The sequence below is a fragment of the Pristis pectinata genome, chromosome 1, assembly GCF_009764475.1.
Source record: "Pristis pectinata isolate sPriPec2 chromosome 1, sPriPec2.1.pri, whole genome shotgun sequence".
Lineage (NCBI taxonomy): Eukaryota > Metazoa > Chordata > Chondrichthyes > Rhinopristiformes > Pristidae > Pristis > Pristis pectinata.
Genome location: NC_067405.1, coordinates 26047175 through 26063735, shown reverse-complemented (window position 1 = coordinate 26063735; position 16561 = coordinate 26047175). Strand labels below are relative to the sequence as shown.

Sequence of the window (16561 nt, the reverse complement as noted above, 5' to 3'; positions counted from 1 at the left end):
TATGCAAATGATTTTTAGAGCTGTTCCATCAAAATCAGTTAGCTGCATCCTGTAAAGTCTTGGCTCATGTTGTACAGCTTTCCCTAATGTATAACACAAACAATATCACTGGAAGTTTCTGTTGAAACTAGTAAGGCATCTCTGCATGATTTGTTGTTTTCCTTTCTTTGTAATATGCATTTTGCTTCTGTTGGTTAAATTGACTGGTGCTTTCTGATCAATCACAAATTCTCTTCATTAAGGAAAGACTGATCAAGGAGCAGGTGGAGTTGTCTCACCTCTAGCATTAGGATGTAATTTCAGAATCTCAGTTCGGGGATGTGATCACAGAACCTAGGTCCCATAGAGGATGGAAACAGGCCCTTCAGCCCACAACAACCATCAACCACCCATTTACACCAATCTTACATTAATCCTAATTTTTTCATTCCCCCTACATTCTAGTCAGCTCTCCCTAGATCCTATTACTCACCTACACAATTTACAGTTACCAATTCACCTACCAACCCATACTGGAGCACCTGGAAGAAACACATGGTCACAGGAGAACACACAAACTCCACACAGACCACACCCAAGGTTAATCAGTGGATCGTGAATCAGCAGTTCTACAAACTGAAGCAGTTTTGCGTTGCCATGTGAAATGTTAAACTAATGCCTTATCTGCTCTCTCATGAGCACATAAATGAATCCTGTCACACCATTCTGAAGTACAAGAGGGAAGTTCCCCTTGGTGAGCCAGGCAATATTTATCCCCAAACCAATATCACTAAAACAGATTATTTGAGTGATATTGGTAGGTTTTAGTAGCTGAAGTTACAAAAGGTTACCATTTAGCTGGGGTTTTCACTAACATCTTCAACCTCTCCCTGACATATGCTGTTGTCCCTACGTGTTTTAAATCAACAATCATTGTGCCCATTCCTAAGCAAAAAAATGTGTGCTGCCTGAATGATTATCGCCCGATTGCACTTACACTGATCATAGCCAAATGTTTCGAGAGACTGATTTTGAAGCACATTAAACGTGCTATCCCTGCCACCGTGGACCAGCACCAGTTTGCCTACCGGGCAAATAGATCAATGGAGGATGCAGTTAGTCTTGCCCTCCATACTGCTCTGGCGCACCTGGAAAGACTGGACACATATGTCAGGATGCTCTTTTTGGACTTCAGTTCAGCCTTTAACACAGTTATTCCCAGCAGACTAGTGTCCAAACTCCACAGCCTGGGCCTGAATACAACAATCTATAACTGGATTATGGACTTTCTGACCAATTGTCCGCAGACTGTCAGGTTAGGAGGGCACATATCTTCCACCCTCACCCTGAATGCTGGTATTCCTCAGGGGTGTGTGCTGAGTCCCTTCCTGTGTGCCCTTTTTATCCATGACCGTTCATCCGTCCATGAAACAAACACCATCATAAAGTTTGCAGACGACACGACAGTCATTGGCCTGATCATGAACAATAATGAATTGGCAATACCGGGATGAGGTACAAAACCTGACAGCCTGGTGTTCCACCAACAATCTCATTCTCAACACCCAAAAGACTAAAGAGACTGTGGTGGATTTCAGGAAGTCAAGGAAGATAGATCTTGGTCCAGTGTTCATTGGTGGCGAGGCTATGGAGAGAGTCTCCAGTTTTAAATTCCTGGGGGCATACATCACCGAGGACTTTTCCTGGGCAATACACACCTCAGCTGTCATTAGGAAGGCACAGTAACGCCTCTATTTTTTGAGGAAATTGAGGAGAGCCAGACTGTCTCAGAACATTCTGGTGAACTTCTACCGGTGTGCGGTGGAGAGCATCCTGACATACAGCATTACTGCTTGGTATGCCAGCTGCACTAGGAAGGAGCAGAGGGCTCTGCAGAGGGTCATCAAGACGGCCCAAAACATCATTGGGACTCAGTTACCAGCGATGGAGGACATCTATCAGGCTCAATGTCGGAGCAGGGCTTTAAACATCATTCGAGAACCAGCTCACCCTGCTCACTACCTTTTTAAATTTCTCCCCTCTGGTAGGCGATACAGGACAATACATGCACACACTACAAGACTGAAACACAGCTTTTTTCCCAAAGCTGTTAAATTGTTGAACATGGACTGACACCTCCTACACATAGATACATGCATACACATATTACGTCCTCCCCCCCTTTACCGGCTGGACTCATCATGGTGTTATTTAATATATTGATATGCTGCTGATTATCATTATTATTATTATTATCATGGTTCATTTGCACACTGCCTTTTTATTTTTTTATATACTTTATATTTGTGTAAGTATGTTTGTTTTATTTTATAGTTATAATTGCTCTTATTAATTTACTGATTTGTTTTTTATTAGGCAAGGAGGTGCCATCGTAATCTCGTTGTGTTGTTGTTGCAACAGTACAATGACAAATAAAGAATTCTTGAATTCCTGAACCTTTAGTTTTGACTAGGCCAAGGAATCTCAATAGTTCTGGGATTGTTTCTACAGGGTAGTTGCTGAATGGCTGTTTCCCGAGGCTGCAGTCGTGAATAAGGGACCATGTTCACAGGGTAAAGGACCAGCATTTTAACACAAGGCTAAGGAGAAACATCTCTACACAGAGGATCGTGAATCTTTGAAAGTCTCTGCATTGGAGTGCTGAGGACGCTTATTGTTAATAATATTCAAGACTGAAATTGATAGACTTTTGGACTCTAAGGATATCAAGTGATATGAAGACAGGTGGGAAAGTGAACACCAAAGCAAACTCAAGGGACTGCATGCCTTCTCTTCCTGCTGGATCTTACAAATCATCATAAGCAATACAGTAGAGCCAGTTCCAACAACTGCTGGCTTCATATTCATGAAACAATGCAAAATCATTTTTGTAAAATGAACTATTGGGGCTCCTTCACACTGCATCTCACAGGTAAGGGGATAGAATTTTGTTGTCACTGCTACACAGAAACCTGTAGTTATGGACACAGAGCCAAGTAATCCAAGGTGAGCAAATATCAATTATTCCTTGTTCAGTAAATTGTCAACTGACTGAAGTTTCCAGAAGATTTCTGGCAGAATAATAGCTAATTTAGTCCAATCAAACTAATGTGTTCAAAAGGTCACATCAATGTGTTTCACCATGTGCTTGAAGATCCACATTCCTTCAAGTCAGTTTATTGACCCAGATAAGAAAAGCAAAACCTCTACTGATTGTGATCCTTTGGGGATGGAATGAGGTGAGTGTAGAGAAGCTTGGTATAAGTAATTAGGCAACAGAGTGCTGATAGGGTGTTGGGTGAGGAGAGGGGTTTATCATATTTCAGCCAGATTTTCAGATTTACATGAACCTGGGGTTGATCACCCACCTAGCAATGAAATAAAGTCACTTAACAGTCAACTGTCAATAGGAAAGAAAGTAAGACCAAGAGCATTAACTCAGCCAATTAATTTTCTCTATGGCTGCAGAAATTGTTTTCTTCAAAGTAATTTGCTTTTGAAAAGTTAACAGAGTACAGAGAAAAGTGCTGGTTGCCTTATGGTCTCAGCCTGACTGTGAGTTTGGAAATTTCTTTTCCTTTGCTTTATTACCCCATGAAACATCCTTCAAATCCCAATGGCTCTGTTCCAGTCACAAGTTAATTATGCTGCTTGATTGTGTAGAATCACACAAGATTTTCTGTTAGGGCTTAGGTTAATTAGCTTGTATGTAAATTTGAGCATAGGTTCACCTCAGCAAAACCTACCCGGCGTCTGGTGTATTCAGGGATCATTTAGTACATTGGTCCCCAAGTGGAAAATCAAGGTTGATCTTGCTTAACGGTTTGGGCTGGCTGCATGGAAGTGATCTGCCAACAATCAATACTTGATATTGGGTCAGTTAGCCAAGTGAAGATGCAGTTTGTTATCACCAGTATAAATGCTGGTGTTTGCATTGCAATTATCATAATGCGAGTGGGTAGCGTGCTTCCTTTCCTCTGCCTTATTCACATTCACCTCTTCAAATCATGTTTTCAATTCTGTATGGACACTGTTCCACAAAGTCCACGGTTTGATGTTTCTGTGTGCTGGACAGTGCAGTGGACCAATGAAGATGAAAGGGATGCAGTCAGGTGAAAGCCATAAGCTTCTGGGGGCCCAAAGGGGCATCAGTCAGTAAATAACTTCCAGAGGACCTGCAGGTATTCAGTTCCCGGTACCCACTATGTGGAAGCAGGACATTCAGGTGCTGTGACAACCTATTTTTAAAGGAATGGGCTGTGTATGGCACAAAGCATTTTGATGTGAATAAAAACCCTGGAGGAAACCAAAAGAAAAGTTGAGCACTAAACTTATTAAGTTGCTATAATTCCCTGACTTTCCTTTGCATTTTATTTTTCGTTCAAATTCAATCAGTACTGCACAAAAAAGAAAAAGAAATCTTTTTACTATTGCACAGAACTTTTGATACCTTAATTGAAGAAAAAACAAATACCTGTAATTTTAACAACTTCAGGATATCTCATAGAGTTATGCAGCTAATTAATTTTTAATTGTTGCCATAATTATTACTGAGCTTTAAAGTTGGAATACTTAAAATAGCTAGATTTTAAAAATCCTTAAACTGTTCAAAGTATAAGGGAACACCCAGGCAGAAGTTTACAGTACAATCTATTTTCTTCCTCATTTTTCTTGTGTTTTGATTTACTGTATATTTCTTTTTTATTCAACTGTGTGCTCCAGTTTATAGAACTTTACCAGTGTGGTGCAGTTTTGATTTGCTGGCAAAAAAGGGTATCCTGAAATCATCTTGCACTGAAAGTACACTTGAAAATAACTTATTATAGAACATAGAACAATTACAGCACAATTCAGGCCCTTTGGCCCACAAAGCTGTGCCGAACATGTCCCTACCCTAGAAATTACTAGGCTTACCCATAGCCCTCTATTTTACTCAGCTCTATATACCGATCTAACAGTCTCTTGAAAGACCCTATTGTATCAGCGTCCACCACCATTTCCAGCAGCCCATTCCACGCACTCACCACTCTCTGAGTAAAAAACTTACCCCTGACATCTCCTTTATATCTACTCCCCAGCACCTTAAACCTATGTCCTCTTGTGGCCACCAATTCAGCCCTGGGGAAAAGCCTCTGACTATCTACCTGATCAATACCTCTCATCATCTTATACACCTCTATCAGGTCCCCCCTCATCCTCTGTCTCTCCAAGGAGAAAAGGCCGAGTTCCCTCAACCTGCTTTCATAAGGCATGCTCCGCATCCCAGGCAGCATCCTTGTAAATCTCCTCTGCATTCTCTCTATGGCTTCCACATCTTTCCTGTAGTGAGGTGACCAGAACTGAACACAGTACTCCAAGTGGGGTCTGACCAGGGACCTATATAGCTGCAACAATACTTCATGGCTCCTAAATTCAATTCCCCGATTGATGAAGGATAATACACCATATGCCTTCTTAACCACAGAGTCAAACTGCGTCGCCACTTTGAGCATCCTATGGACTCGGACCCCAAGATCCCTCTGATCCTCCACACTGCCGAGAGTCCTGCCATTAAGACTATATTCCGCCAACATATTTGACCTACCAAAATGAACCACTTCACACTTATCTGGGTTGAACTGCATCTGCCACTTCTCATCCCAACTCTGCATCCTATCTATATCCCTCTGTAACCTCTGACAGCCCTCCAAACTATCCACAACACCCCCAACCTTCATGTCATCCGCAAACTTACTAACCCACCCCTCCACTTCCTCATCCAGGTCATTTATAAAAATCCCAAATAGTAAGGGTCCCAGTACAGATCCCTGAGGTACACCACTGGTCACCGACCTCCACTCAGAATATGACCCTTCAACAATCACTCTTTGCCTTCTGTGGGCCAGCCAGTTCTGGATCCACACTGCAATGTCCCCTTGGATCCCATGTCTCCTCACCTTCTCCATAAGCCTCGCATGGGGTACCTTATCAAACGCCTTGCTGAAATCCATATACACGACACCTACTGCTCTCCTTTCATCGATGTGCTTAGTCACATCCTCAAAAAACTCAATCAGGCTCATAAGGCAGGACCTGCCCTTAACAAAGCCATGCTGACTGTTCCTAATCATATTATACCTCTCCAAATGTTCATAAATCCTGCCTCTCAGGATTTTCTCTATCAGCTTACCAACCACTGAGGTAAGACTCACCAGTCTATAATTTCCTGGGCTATCCCTACTCCCTTTCTTGAATAAGTGAACAACATCCGTAACCCTCCAATCTTCCGGAACCTCTCCGGTCTCCATGGACGACACAAAGATCATCGTCAGGAGTTCCGCAATCTCCACCCTTGCCTCCCACAGCAAGCTGGGGTACATCTCATCTGGTCCTGGCGACTTATCTAACTTGATGCTTTCCAAAAGTTTCAGCACCACCTCTTTTCTAATATCTACATGCTCAAGCTTTTCAGGCCACTGCAAGTCCCCACTACAATCCCCCAGATCTTTTTCCGTGGTGAATACTGATGTAAAGTATTCATTAAGTACCTCTGCTATTTCTTCCGGATCCATATACACTTTCCCACTGCTGCACTTGATAGGCCCTATCCTTTCGCATTTCATCCTCTTACTCTTCACATACTTGTAGAATGCCTTGGGGTTTTCCTTGATCCTGCCCACCAAGGCCTTCTCATTTCCCCTCCTGGCTCTCCTAATCTTTCTTAAGTTCCTTCCTTTTAGCCTTGTACTCCTCCAGATCTCTAACATTACCTAGCTCTCTGTACCTTTTGTATGGTTTTCTTTTCCTTTTGACTAGATTTATTATAGCCTTCGTACACCACTGTTCCTGTATCCTGTCATGACTCCCCTGTCTCATCAGAACATGTCTGTTCAGAGCTCCACACAAATATCCCCTGAATATCTGCCACATATCTTCCGCACTTTTCCCAGAGAACATCTGTTCCCAATTTAATCTTCCAACTTCCTGCCTGAGAGCCAACTTATTATGTTCTGAACTTATTTGATAGTTGCTGGTAATAACTGTCCAGTTGAAGAGCTATTGTTTTCTTGAATCTTTTGAAGGGTAGGAGTCATACCATCCATTGTCAGCACTAGTCATCCCTATTGCTTTTTGTCCTTATTCAATAAGAGGAATAATCCTGCTGGCCAGTACACTCCATGAATCATGCATTTGTTTACAGACTAGGGGGCATAGAGTAAAAGATGATCTCAGTACTGAGCTGCTCTTATTTCAGTTCATAATTTTGGAACTGTTGCTTGCTTTAGCACCGCTGCTCTTGTCCCCATGGTTGTAGATCACTGGCATTGTATTTGCAGCAGCAAAAAGTACTGAAATCATATTAGTTTGCAAATATACATTTTAGTAAAACTGAGTAGTCCTGTTCCCATAATTATTGAAGCTCCACACAGGACCAAACGCAACACCTTTCCCAACCAAAATGTTGATTGTAGACTTGTCTCAGACTTCTTCCATTGTTGTTCTGTCACCAACCACATCACACACAGATATGGTATGAGATATAAGATAAACCAACAATTATATTGTATTTTTTTATTGCCTAAGAGCTCAGTTTTATTAAAACATGGGCTTCTAATTAAACTATAGTCAAGATAGTCACAGCTTGTAATACTAAAGACCAACAAGTTCCATATATAAAACCTAAGGCTTCAAATGAAGCCAGTGGAAAAGACTTTCCATAGCTGGCAAGGTTAGTCCAACTTACTTGAGAGATACACCACTGTTATTGCCACCCTCTCAGACCCTACACTGCAGTCCACTAATGCAAGGATCTTTGTAAATGACTTCAGTTTATTATAATTGGGCTGTTCAGTCATTTATTATGGGATTCAGTGAGTTGGTCTGCAGATTAATATAGAGGCTATTTGGCTGCAAAGCAGGTGGCGGAACTGCCATGTGTGCACTGCCATTTACAGTATACTGTTAACTGTATCAATGCTTTCTGCTTCAACTGATATCCTGTATATTGCACAATGGAAAAAAACATCATCTACATTAGCCTCAACCTAGTCAGTTTTCAAAGGAAAGCTCTGTTACAAATTATGACTGTCCTGTCTCTACCTTGTAGTGTGCTTGTAATGAACTTACGAAAATTTAAGAACTTCAGGAATATCTTACAACTTATTTAGGTAAAGTTTTACAACATTTATGCCAAAACCAAGTAACATGCCTAAATTAATCTATTTCAAACAACTCTACCAAGAAAAAACATATAGATTATATTCCAGAAACTCTTTCAAGTCAGGTGATGTTTTATATGGTCCACATGATAGAATATTATCAAAAAATCATCACACAATAATCACTGTATGTTTCACAGAATCCACAGTTTTCCTTTTGCATCTTTAATGCATATGACATGCTTATGAATGGAGATGACTGTAATGCACAGTGGTGTCCGATGATGTACAATCTACATCAATTCATATCACATGTGTAGAATTCAGGAGGCGAGGCATTGCCAGTGTTTTCCAGGAGTGAAAAAAAAATCAAATTCTACTTAAGCAGGCACATGGATACACTGGGGAAATGAAGCAGACTGCCAAAATGAATTGATAATTTGTAAGGATCAAATGGTAGCATGTGTTAGAAAAGTGACAGATGTGTCTATCACAATGATCTTGGTCCTGGCTGCGAGCCACCTTCACATATAAACTTCAGCTCATCCAAAACTCCACTCATCTTATTCCAGAAATGGTCCAAGTTCAAGTTCCCCTTTGTCCTTGGCTTCACTGAACTACACTGACTCACCGTCCCCTAATGCCTGAAACCGGAAAAAGTTCATCCCTGTTTTTAAATCTGCAGCCACTCTTCTTACCTCTGTAACCTACCCCACTTCTGAATATTCGGTACTTATGAAACAGATCTTTCACAGAACTGAGGCTGCTGTTGATTTTCCAGGAATGTTAAGATTGTTTGTCAAATTCTGCATTAATTTTCTCGACTGATAAGTATGCATCATATGATATTGTGGAGCACATTATATTAAAAATAAAATCTCTGTTAAATACCTGTCTATGCTGAGCCAATGCCTGATGAACTGACAGTGACACACCAGCACTGGTTTCAGTAATTGCACAGCAGTTGCTCAGGATTTTAGCAGAAGCAAGGGAAAACATCCAAAATGTTTTCTTCTACCCGCTGTCCAGTTAACTTCACTTGAAATACTCATATGATCGTGCAGGTTGTCCTCAACTAATTAGGTAAACCCTACAGTTCCTTGCAGAATTATGAGATTTAGCAGGTCATCAGATCTTTTGTTGCTGGAAGAATTTGCTGAATATATGTGAAATCTTTCAGAATATCTTCAGGTGAAAATTACGTTGTTTTTCTCCCATTAAAATTATGAAAAATATAACTTGGCTTGCCAAATTAGTTATTATTATAATTCTACCAAGAAAGGGAAGTGTTACCGACTACATCTGGAAAGATGAACTGTGCACCATTCCAATGATTCCAGCTAGAACAATCAATAGGAAGTTCATAGTAGTGCAGTAACAGTTTCAGAAAAAAAGAAGTCATGCACAGGGAGGACATCTGTGTTGAGAATAACAACAGGAAAAGCCGCTGAATTTCAAATATATTTGCTCCTCACCTTCATTGATTTTTGAAGTACCTCAGAGGGAATACAAAGAATCCAAGATTGAACTCTTAAGACTGTATTATGCTGTGGAAAAGATTTGGAGAATTCACAACAATGTATATAACGGATGGCACAGTGGTGCAACTGGTAGAGCTGCTGTCTCAAAGCTCCAGTGACCCAGATTCTATCCTGACCTCCACTGTTGCCTGTGTGCAATTTGCATGTTCCCCCTGTGACTGTGTGGTTTTTCTCACACGGTAGTGTAGCGGTTAGCATAACGCTACTACAGCGCCAGTGACCCGGGTTCAGTTCCGGCCACTGTCTGTAAGGAGTTTGTATGTTCTCCTTGTGTCTGCATGGGTTTCCTCTGGGTGCTCCGGTTTCCTCCCACATTCCAAAAGACGTAAGGGTTAGGAAGTTGTGGGCATGCTGTGTTGGTGCCGGAAGCGTGGAGACTCTTGTGGGCTGCCCCCAGAACACTTTATGCAAAAAGATGTATTTCATTATGTGTTTCGCTGTACATGTGACTAATAAAGATATTTCATCTCATCTCATAAAGAAATGTAGTTTGGTACGCTAATTGTAACTGTCATTTCCCTGCATATAGATGAGTGGTAGATTCTAAAGGGAGTTGATAGTGATGTGGGAAAAATAAAATGGTTTCATGTAAGTAGGTGCTTGATGGTCCGCATGAGCTCAATGGGCTGAAGGGCCTGTTTCTATGATTCTGTGAGAATACATGGTGCAATAAAGGTTGATGGAAGTATGATATGTTTCCAGAGCAGAATTAAGAATTAGCTACAACATTGTTTTCCATATTTCCATATGATGTAGAAGGAGAGTACCGAACTAACTGAGTCTATTCTGGCTCTCAGAACAATCTGACCAATCCCATTCTCATACTTATTTCTCTGTAATCTATTCTCTCACAATTTCTCATTAATATTCACTGATTCTTCCATTAGCCACCTGCATGTGGAGTAATTTACAAGAGCCAATTAACCTAACAATCAACACGTCTTTGGAATGTGGAGGAAACCCACATGGTTACAGGGGGAGCATGTAAACTCCACAGAAACAGCACCAGATGACTCAGTCAAACCCGAGTCATTGGACCTGTGAGGCAGCTGCATTATCTGGAGCACTACTGTGCCACCCATTTTATTTCAGAGCTCAGAATGTATTGGGCTAAATCTGCTGAAAAGGTATTGTTCAAAACTTCTGGCATTTACTAATTTAAATGAAAGTTAGCACTGGACATCCAAGCATGCATTTCCAGATCTGGAAATCTGAACCCAGTGACAGATTCAGAACGTCAAATTGATTTGCTCTATTTTTGGACCTTATGTGTAATCCATTGGTGGATCTTCATCTTGCTGAAATTCTGCAGTATTTATACTGGTAGTTTTATCCCTAGTCATGTAAGACGTAGGTTCTGAGAGCCCAATGGGGATTGTAGCTATATAGCAACTTTTAATATTTGGGCTGTTTAAAAATTAAGTCTAAAAATTACAGAAGATAAATAATTAAAACATTCAACTAATGTTCCAATAACTTAATTAATTTTAGTGTCTCTAAATGCAATAGGAACTTATAGATTGATTAAAAATTTCTCACAGCTTTGACAGTCTGCAAATCTGCTGGAGACCCTTGCTAACAGTTTGAAGTCCAGAACACTTTGTGCCAACAAGATAGGCCTCTGCATCCAGAACAGGGAGATGGTAGTGCGGAGAAACTTTCGGTCCTATATTTCTATATCAGCCTTCAGCCTGAACAACACTTTCAGCATATCTTGCTGATGTGCAAGTGACGTGTGGAATGATGTATGTATGTATGTATGTATGGAATAAAGATAACAGGGCAACTTAAATATTAGTGAGTGACTAGCCCAACAATCTAACTAAACTAGCAATGTGATTTGAGAAAGAAATAAAGGTCTGAAGAAGAATTTGGGTCAAAACTGGTCAAAATGAAGTAACAAGGGAGACAGAAGGTGAAGATTAAGGGACAGAGCAAGTCAAATAGAAAGGGAAATGAACAAAATAAATATTGCAAATCACGAAATTTGCCTCATCAAGGATTAAGACACAACAAAGACACAACTGAAGAAGTCAATTAACTTTGCACCAATAATGATCATAATTGTTAAATGGATACTTAAATTGTTAAATATGAGCAAGTTTAATCAACAGTAAATCTGCATACTCAGTTAGCTTTTAAAAGAAATGGAGATTTTGAGAGGAACCTACTCTCTGCATGAGACAAATGGCAGAGTAGAAGGGATCAGCCAGCACATTATGGAGATTCAAAACTTAGGGTTAAATCTGCACATTAACACTAGCATTTACTGCGAACTCACAGTTGCTTTTCGAGGAAGATACAACTCAATATTTGCCAGACTCTAATATCATCTGTAATATTTTTGATCATTTCTATAATAAAGTATTTAGGAAATAAAACAGATATGAGTACTGAAACAGATAAGCTAGGCTCAAGAGGGAACATTTAATTGAAAATCAAACCAGACAGAAATTATGGTAATGATTGCAGGCTTTCCAAATACAAAAGGAGAACATTAAAAGATCAACTTTATTATTTGAAGATTAAGACAGTAAAGGTAGGTTTTCAAGTATAAAGGCTGACACCAGCTCTGGGAAAGTGCCAGGAGCCTTTCACTATCAGGAGATTTGATGAAACACATATTTCAGCCTCAGAAATAAAAATTTAGATTCTGAAAGCTTAGGCAATTCTGATGCGTGAATCAAAGAACAAAAATCCCAGGGGAAAGAAACAAAATATTAAAAATATTTGAGATATACATATTTTGTTTGAAATCAAAAATTGATTTATTATCCTTCTCCAAGGAGGATAATAGCTATTAGATCTGTTTACCTATTACCATCAAAATTATCAAAAACTAATTGATCCATAATTCTCGCCAAAATAAGTAATTTACACAGGGGACACATTTTTCTGCATAAAATGTAAAACATGTAATATTACTATATGAACCAGGAGCTCTATGATTGACTGTTTCAAAATGAGTGCATACCCAAAATATATATATTTATTTATTTTTAAATATTTATTTATTCATCACACAGTGAAATGCATCCCTTTTTGTGTTACAGAGAATATGCAGGGGGCAGCCTGCAAGTGTTGCCACTCTTCCGGCGCCAACATAGCATGCCCACAGCTCCTAACCTGTACATCTTTGGAATGTAGGAGGAAACTGAAGCACCCAGAGGAAACCTACGCACACAAAGGGAGAATGTACAAACTCCTTACAGACAGTGGCGGAATTGAACCCGGGTTGCTGATGCTGTAATACATTATGTTAACCACTGCAATGTACTTTGAAGATGAATCAGGAAAAGGAAAAAATGTCTTACAGTTACCAAACTGTCAAAGTTCTATAATGGAAAGTTTCACAGGATATATATAATATATAAATTGAATAGTTCTGATTGCTTCAAGAGAACAGATTCTCTCTTTTCAATCAAAAACCACTAAGCCATGCCAGCCATGGGCTTCGCACTAAGCATGGTGCTACGAATAACTGATAGACCAAACAACGGGATTTACATAGTGCACAAAAGATATTATTTCTGTTTACAAGTTCCTCATATTACTTTCTTGATTTTAAATCCCAAGAAATTTTGCATGTAGCTCCACACTAAAAGCCTAATGCTATGAAAAATCTGTAGACTCATGTTTGTTGAATAACTTCCCTTCAAGTATTCTGAATTTCACAGGTTTGATATGACTTTAGTGACTGCTGATATATTAAAAATCAATGCTTATCCACAATACGTTTGACACTTTTAAAAAAATCCCTGTCATTATTGTCTTCATTGCAATGCTTGCAATTTTTCTAGGTGCTCAACTGCAATTGAAGAGGAAAAAGATAAAGCTACAGACCAGTTAATCTGACAAAGTTGTTAGAAAATACCAAAATTCATTATTAAATGCATGGTGACAGGGCCCTCAGGAAATAGTAACATATTTAGACAAAATCAACAAGGTTTTATGAAAGGGAAATTGTGTCTGATAAATCTCATAGAGATTTCTGGGGGTGTAACTTACGAGGAAGGTAAAAAGCATAAGTCACCTAACAAAGGTTGTAACAAAAAATAAGGTTTCAAAGAATTGGGGTGGAGTAATATGTTAGCATTTATGGTAGAATAAACAGAGCTTTTTTCAGGTTAGCAGTCCATGGCCAGCAGGATGCTACAAGGATCAGTATTGGGCTCTGACCTATTTACATACTACATCCATGATTTAGACGAAAGGTTAGATAGTGACGTGGTCAAGTTTGTTGATGATACAAAATCAGACAGCTAAATGAGCTGAGAGGGGAAGCAGCAAGCCATGGATTGGATGAGCGAGCAAGCATGAAGGTGGCATATATCTATAATGTGGAAAAATAAGATGTTGTTCACCTCAGTGGAAGGAAGAGTAAAACAGAATGTATTTTTAAATGGTGAAAATCTAGTAAATGTAACTATAAAGCAGAAATAGAGGAATCTCGATATACTCATGCGGGAAAATTAAATCATTTTTTGTAGTCATCACCTTGAACAGATTTTATATACATCTGATTACCAGAAACATTTAGAAATAACTAAAAAAAAGTTGATTGGCCTCCTTTGATGTTGCAAGGAAACCTAACTATAACTCCTTTGGCAGAATGAATTGTCTGAAGTTTGCTGGAATGGCCTGGGGTGCGGCCTCAGGTTCCCCTCTTGATATCTGGTCACCATTCACAGACTACTCTGCTTTGAAGGACAGCCACAGAAATGAGGCCTCAAGTTTGATTAGAGCTGCAGGGTCACAAAAACTGAATGCAGCCATAGGAGTGTACAGAGATGAATGCAAAGCACAACATGGGTCAGTATGATCTGTCCTGATGTTATTGGGAGTTAAAGCCCCAGAAAGAAGGATCAGAAACTGTGAAGCAAAATTAATTCATGTATGTTGATTGTAATGCAGACACCATGTCCACTGTAGAAAGCAATGATTAATTATACAAGTACATCAACAGTCAGCTGCAACCAACCAGCTTATAAGTATTTGATGATCCCTTTAATAGCATTCCTACGTGTGTGGCGGGGAGGGTGTTAGGGAATTGCTGGGCAGTTGTCATTCTTGATGCACAGCAAGGCTAAAAGAGATTATTAGCTGGAATGTTGAACTCCAAAGTGCAGTGCTGGCATCGAGGTAATGTGATGTCATCATTTTCCTGGTCTGCATATTTCCTTTCTGACATTTACTGCAGAAAGGCTAATCCATTCACCAAATCATATCCAGTGTGGTTCATGGTAGAAGTGATTCAACAGACTGGATGCTATTTTGGATCCTGAATGCTTCCTATGGCAGCCAAACAACATGCATTACTGATCCCAATCTCACATTCATTACATAAATGACATCTTAGAGTCATGACAAATTTCTGTTCTTCAAGTGACGTATTCCCTTTAAGAGAGGAATTCAGGGGTAGAGGTATAAATAGAGTTTTTGACTGGAATGTGGACCACACCCTCTTCTCTGTCAGAATTTTCTGAAGTACCTATGAGTTCATTCAGAACACTGGTGACAGGAAGACTGACAGGAAGTAAAAATATTCAAAATCAAATGGCAAAATTCATCCTAATTTTCAGAAATCAAAACCTACTCATAGGTTGATTTTGAACACATATTTTGAAATCACTGGATAACCAATAATTGATATTGATAACTTAAATTTGTCTTGCTATCGCTTTGGATTCTAGAAACAAAACATACCACATTCTTCTCTTGGTTCATCAGATCCATCTCCGCAGTCATCCTCTCCATCACATTTCCATCGTGCAGGAACACATCTGCTTGTGCCTTTACAGTGAAAGTCTTCCGTGCCACATGCAATCTGAGCTGAAGTCAATCAAAAATATAACAAAACAGCTTTTATTACAGTCCTCAACTCACAAAGGCTTATCATTACCCAAGCAAAATATTCTTATTCCCAATGCACTGGTATCCATTTGGTCTTTGTATTCTGTCACATTTGATTAGAACAAAGGTGATATCAGCTTCAGGATTCTGCTATGAGAATCATTGCACCAGTATGCAGATGGCATCTCACAGTTACTGTGACTGTTCCAATCAGCACACTTTATATCTGTACTAAATGTCAAGATATTAAGTAATTTTGGAAACAAATAAGAAATTTAAAATATTCTATCTTACTATCCTTGTATGACTGAATATTTACGCTTCCTTGTCCTGAAAGATGTTGACAGAAAGAGGTTTGTGATGCAAAATATTGAATTAGCTAAGTTTGGACCACTACATCTGCAGATGCAGATGAGATTGTCATCCAGTTCCTTCCAGAGTGCATGTTTTCCAAGAGGGTTTGGAAAGGGATGCAATGATCTTTGTTGATGATCATCCCAAAAAGCTGTGTAAATAGGACCCTCTACTTAATGGGGTATACCAAGGAATTCACACTGAGACAAACATCAAGTGCTGGTGGAAAATCATCAACTCAGTGAAAATTGGACTTTGGTCTGCCCGAAATGCGAGGAGCTGTCCACAATCAAATGCAGTTGACTGGGCATCCAAGATGCAGGATGATGTGCTAAGGTTTGCAGTGAAGTTTGGTGCAGCCACGACAAGGACTTATTGGGAAAAGGTACTGGAAGGTAGGATTAGGCTCAGTTGCACTTTTTTGTCTGGTACAAACATATGGGGAAAAATACCTCTTGTCCAGTGATTCTATTATTCTAAGTACATCTCATATTTCTAGCACTTCTTCTTTATCATTTATCCCCACCTAGTTTCTCACAACTTTGCCAAGTATCTAACAGACTCTTCAAACTCAGTAAAGCCCAATGTAAAATATTCACTTAATACCTCAACCATGCCTTCTGTCTCCAAGAGGAGGCCATTTTTGATCAGCCCCACCTCTCCTCCTATCATCCATTTAGTGTCTGAGGAGGATTT

The 16561-nt window shown here is 39.6% G+C and overlaps 1 protein-coding gene across 1 annotated transcript in view; it reads right to left on the bottom strand.

Annotated features, from left to right (window-relative positions):
- The window catches only part of LOC127583300 (low-density lipoprotein receptor-related protein 1-like), a 1307163-nt gene that overhangs the window by 106462 nt on the left and 1184140 nt on the right, over nucleotides 1–16561 (bottom strand). Inside the window, exon 67 of the mRNA XM_052039177.1 lies at nucleotides 15365–15490. Coding sequence (XP_051895137.1) covers nucleotides 15365–15490 — 126 coding nt within the window. The remainder of the gene's footprint in view (nucleotides 1–15364; nucleotides 15491–16561) is intronic.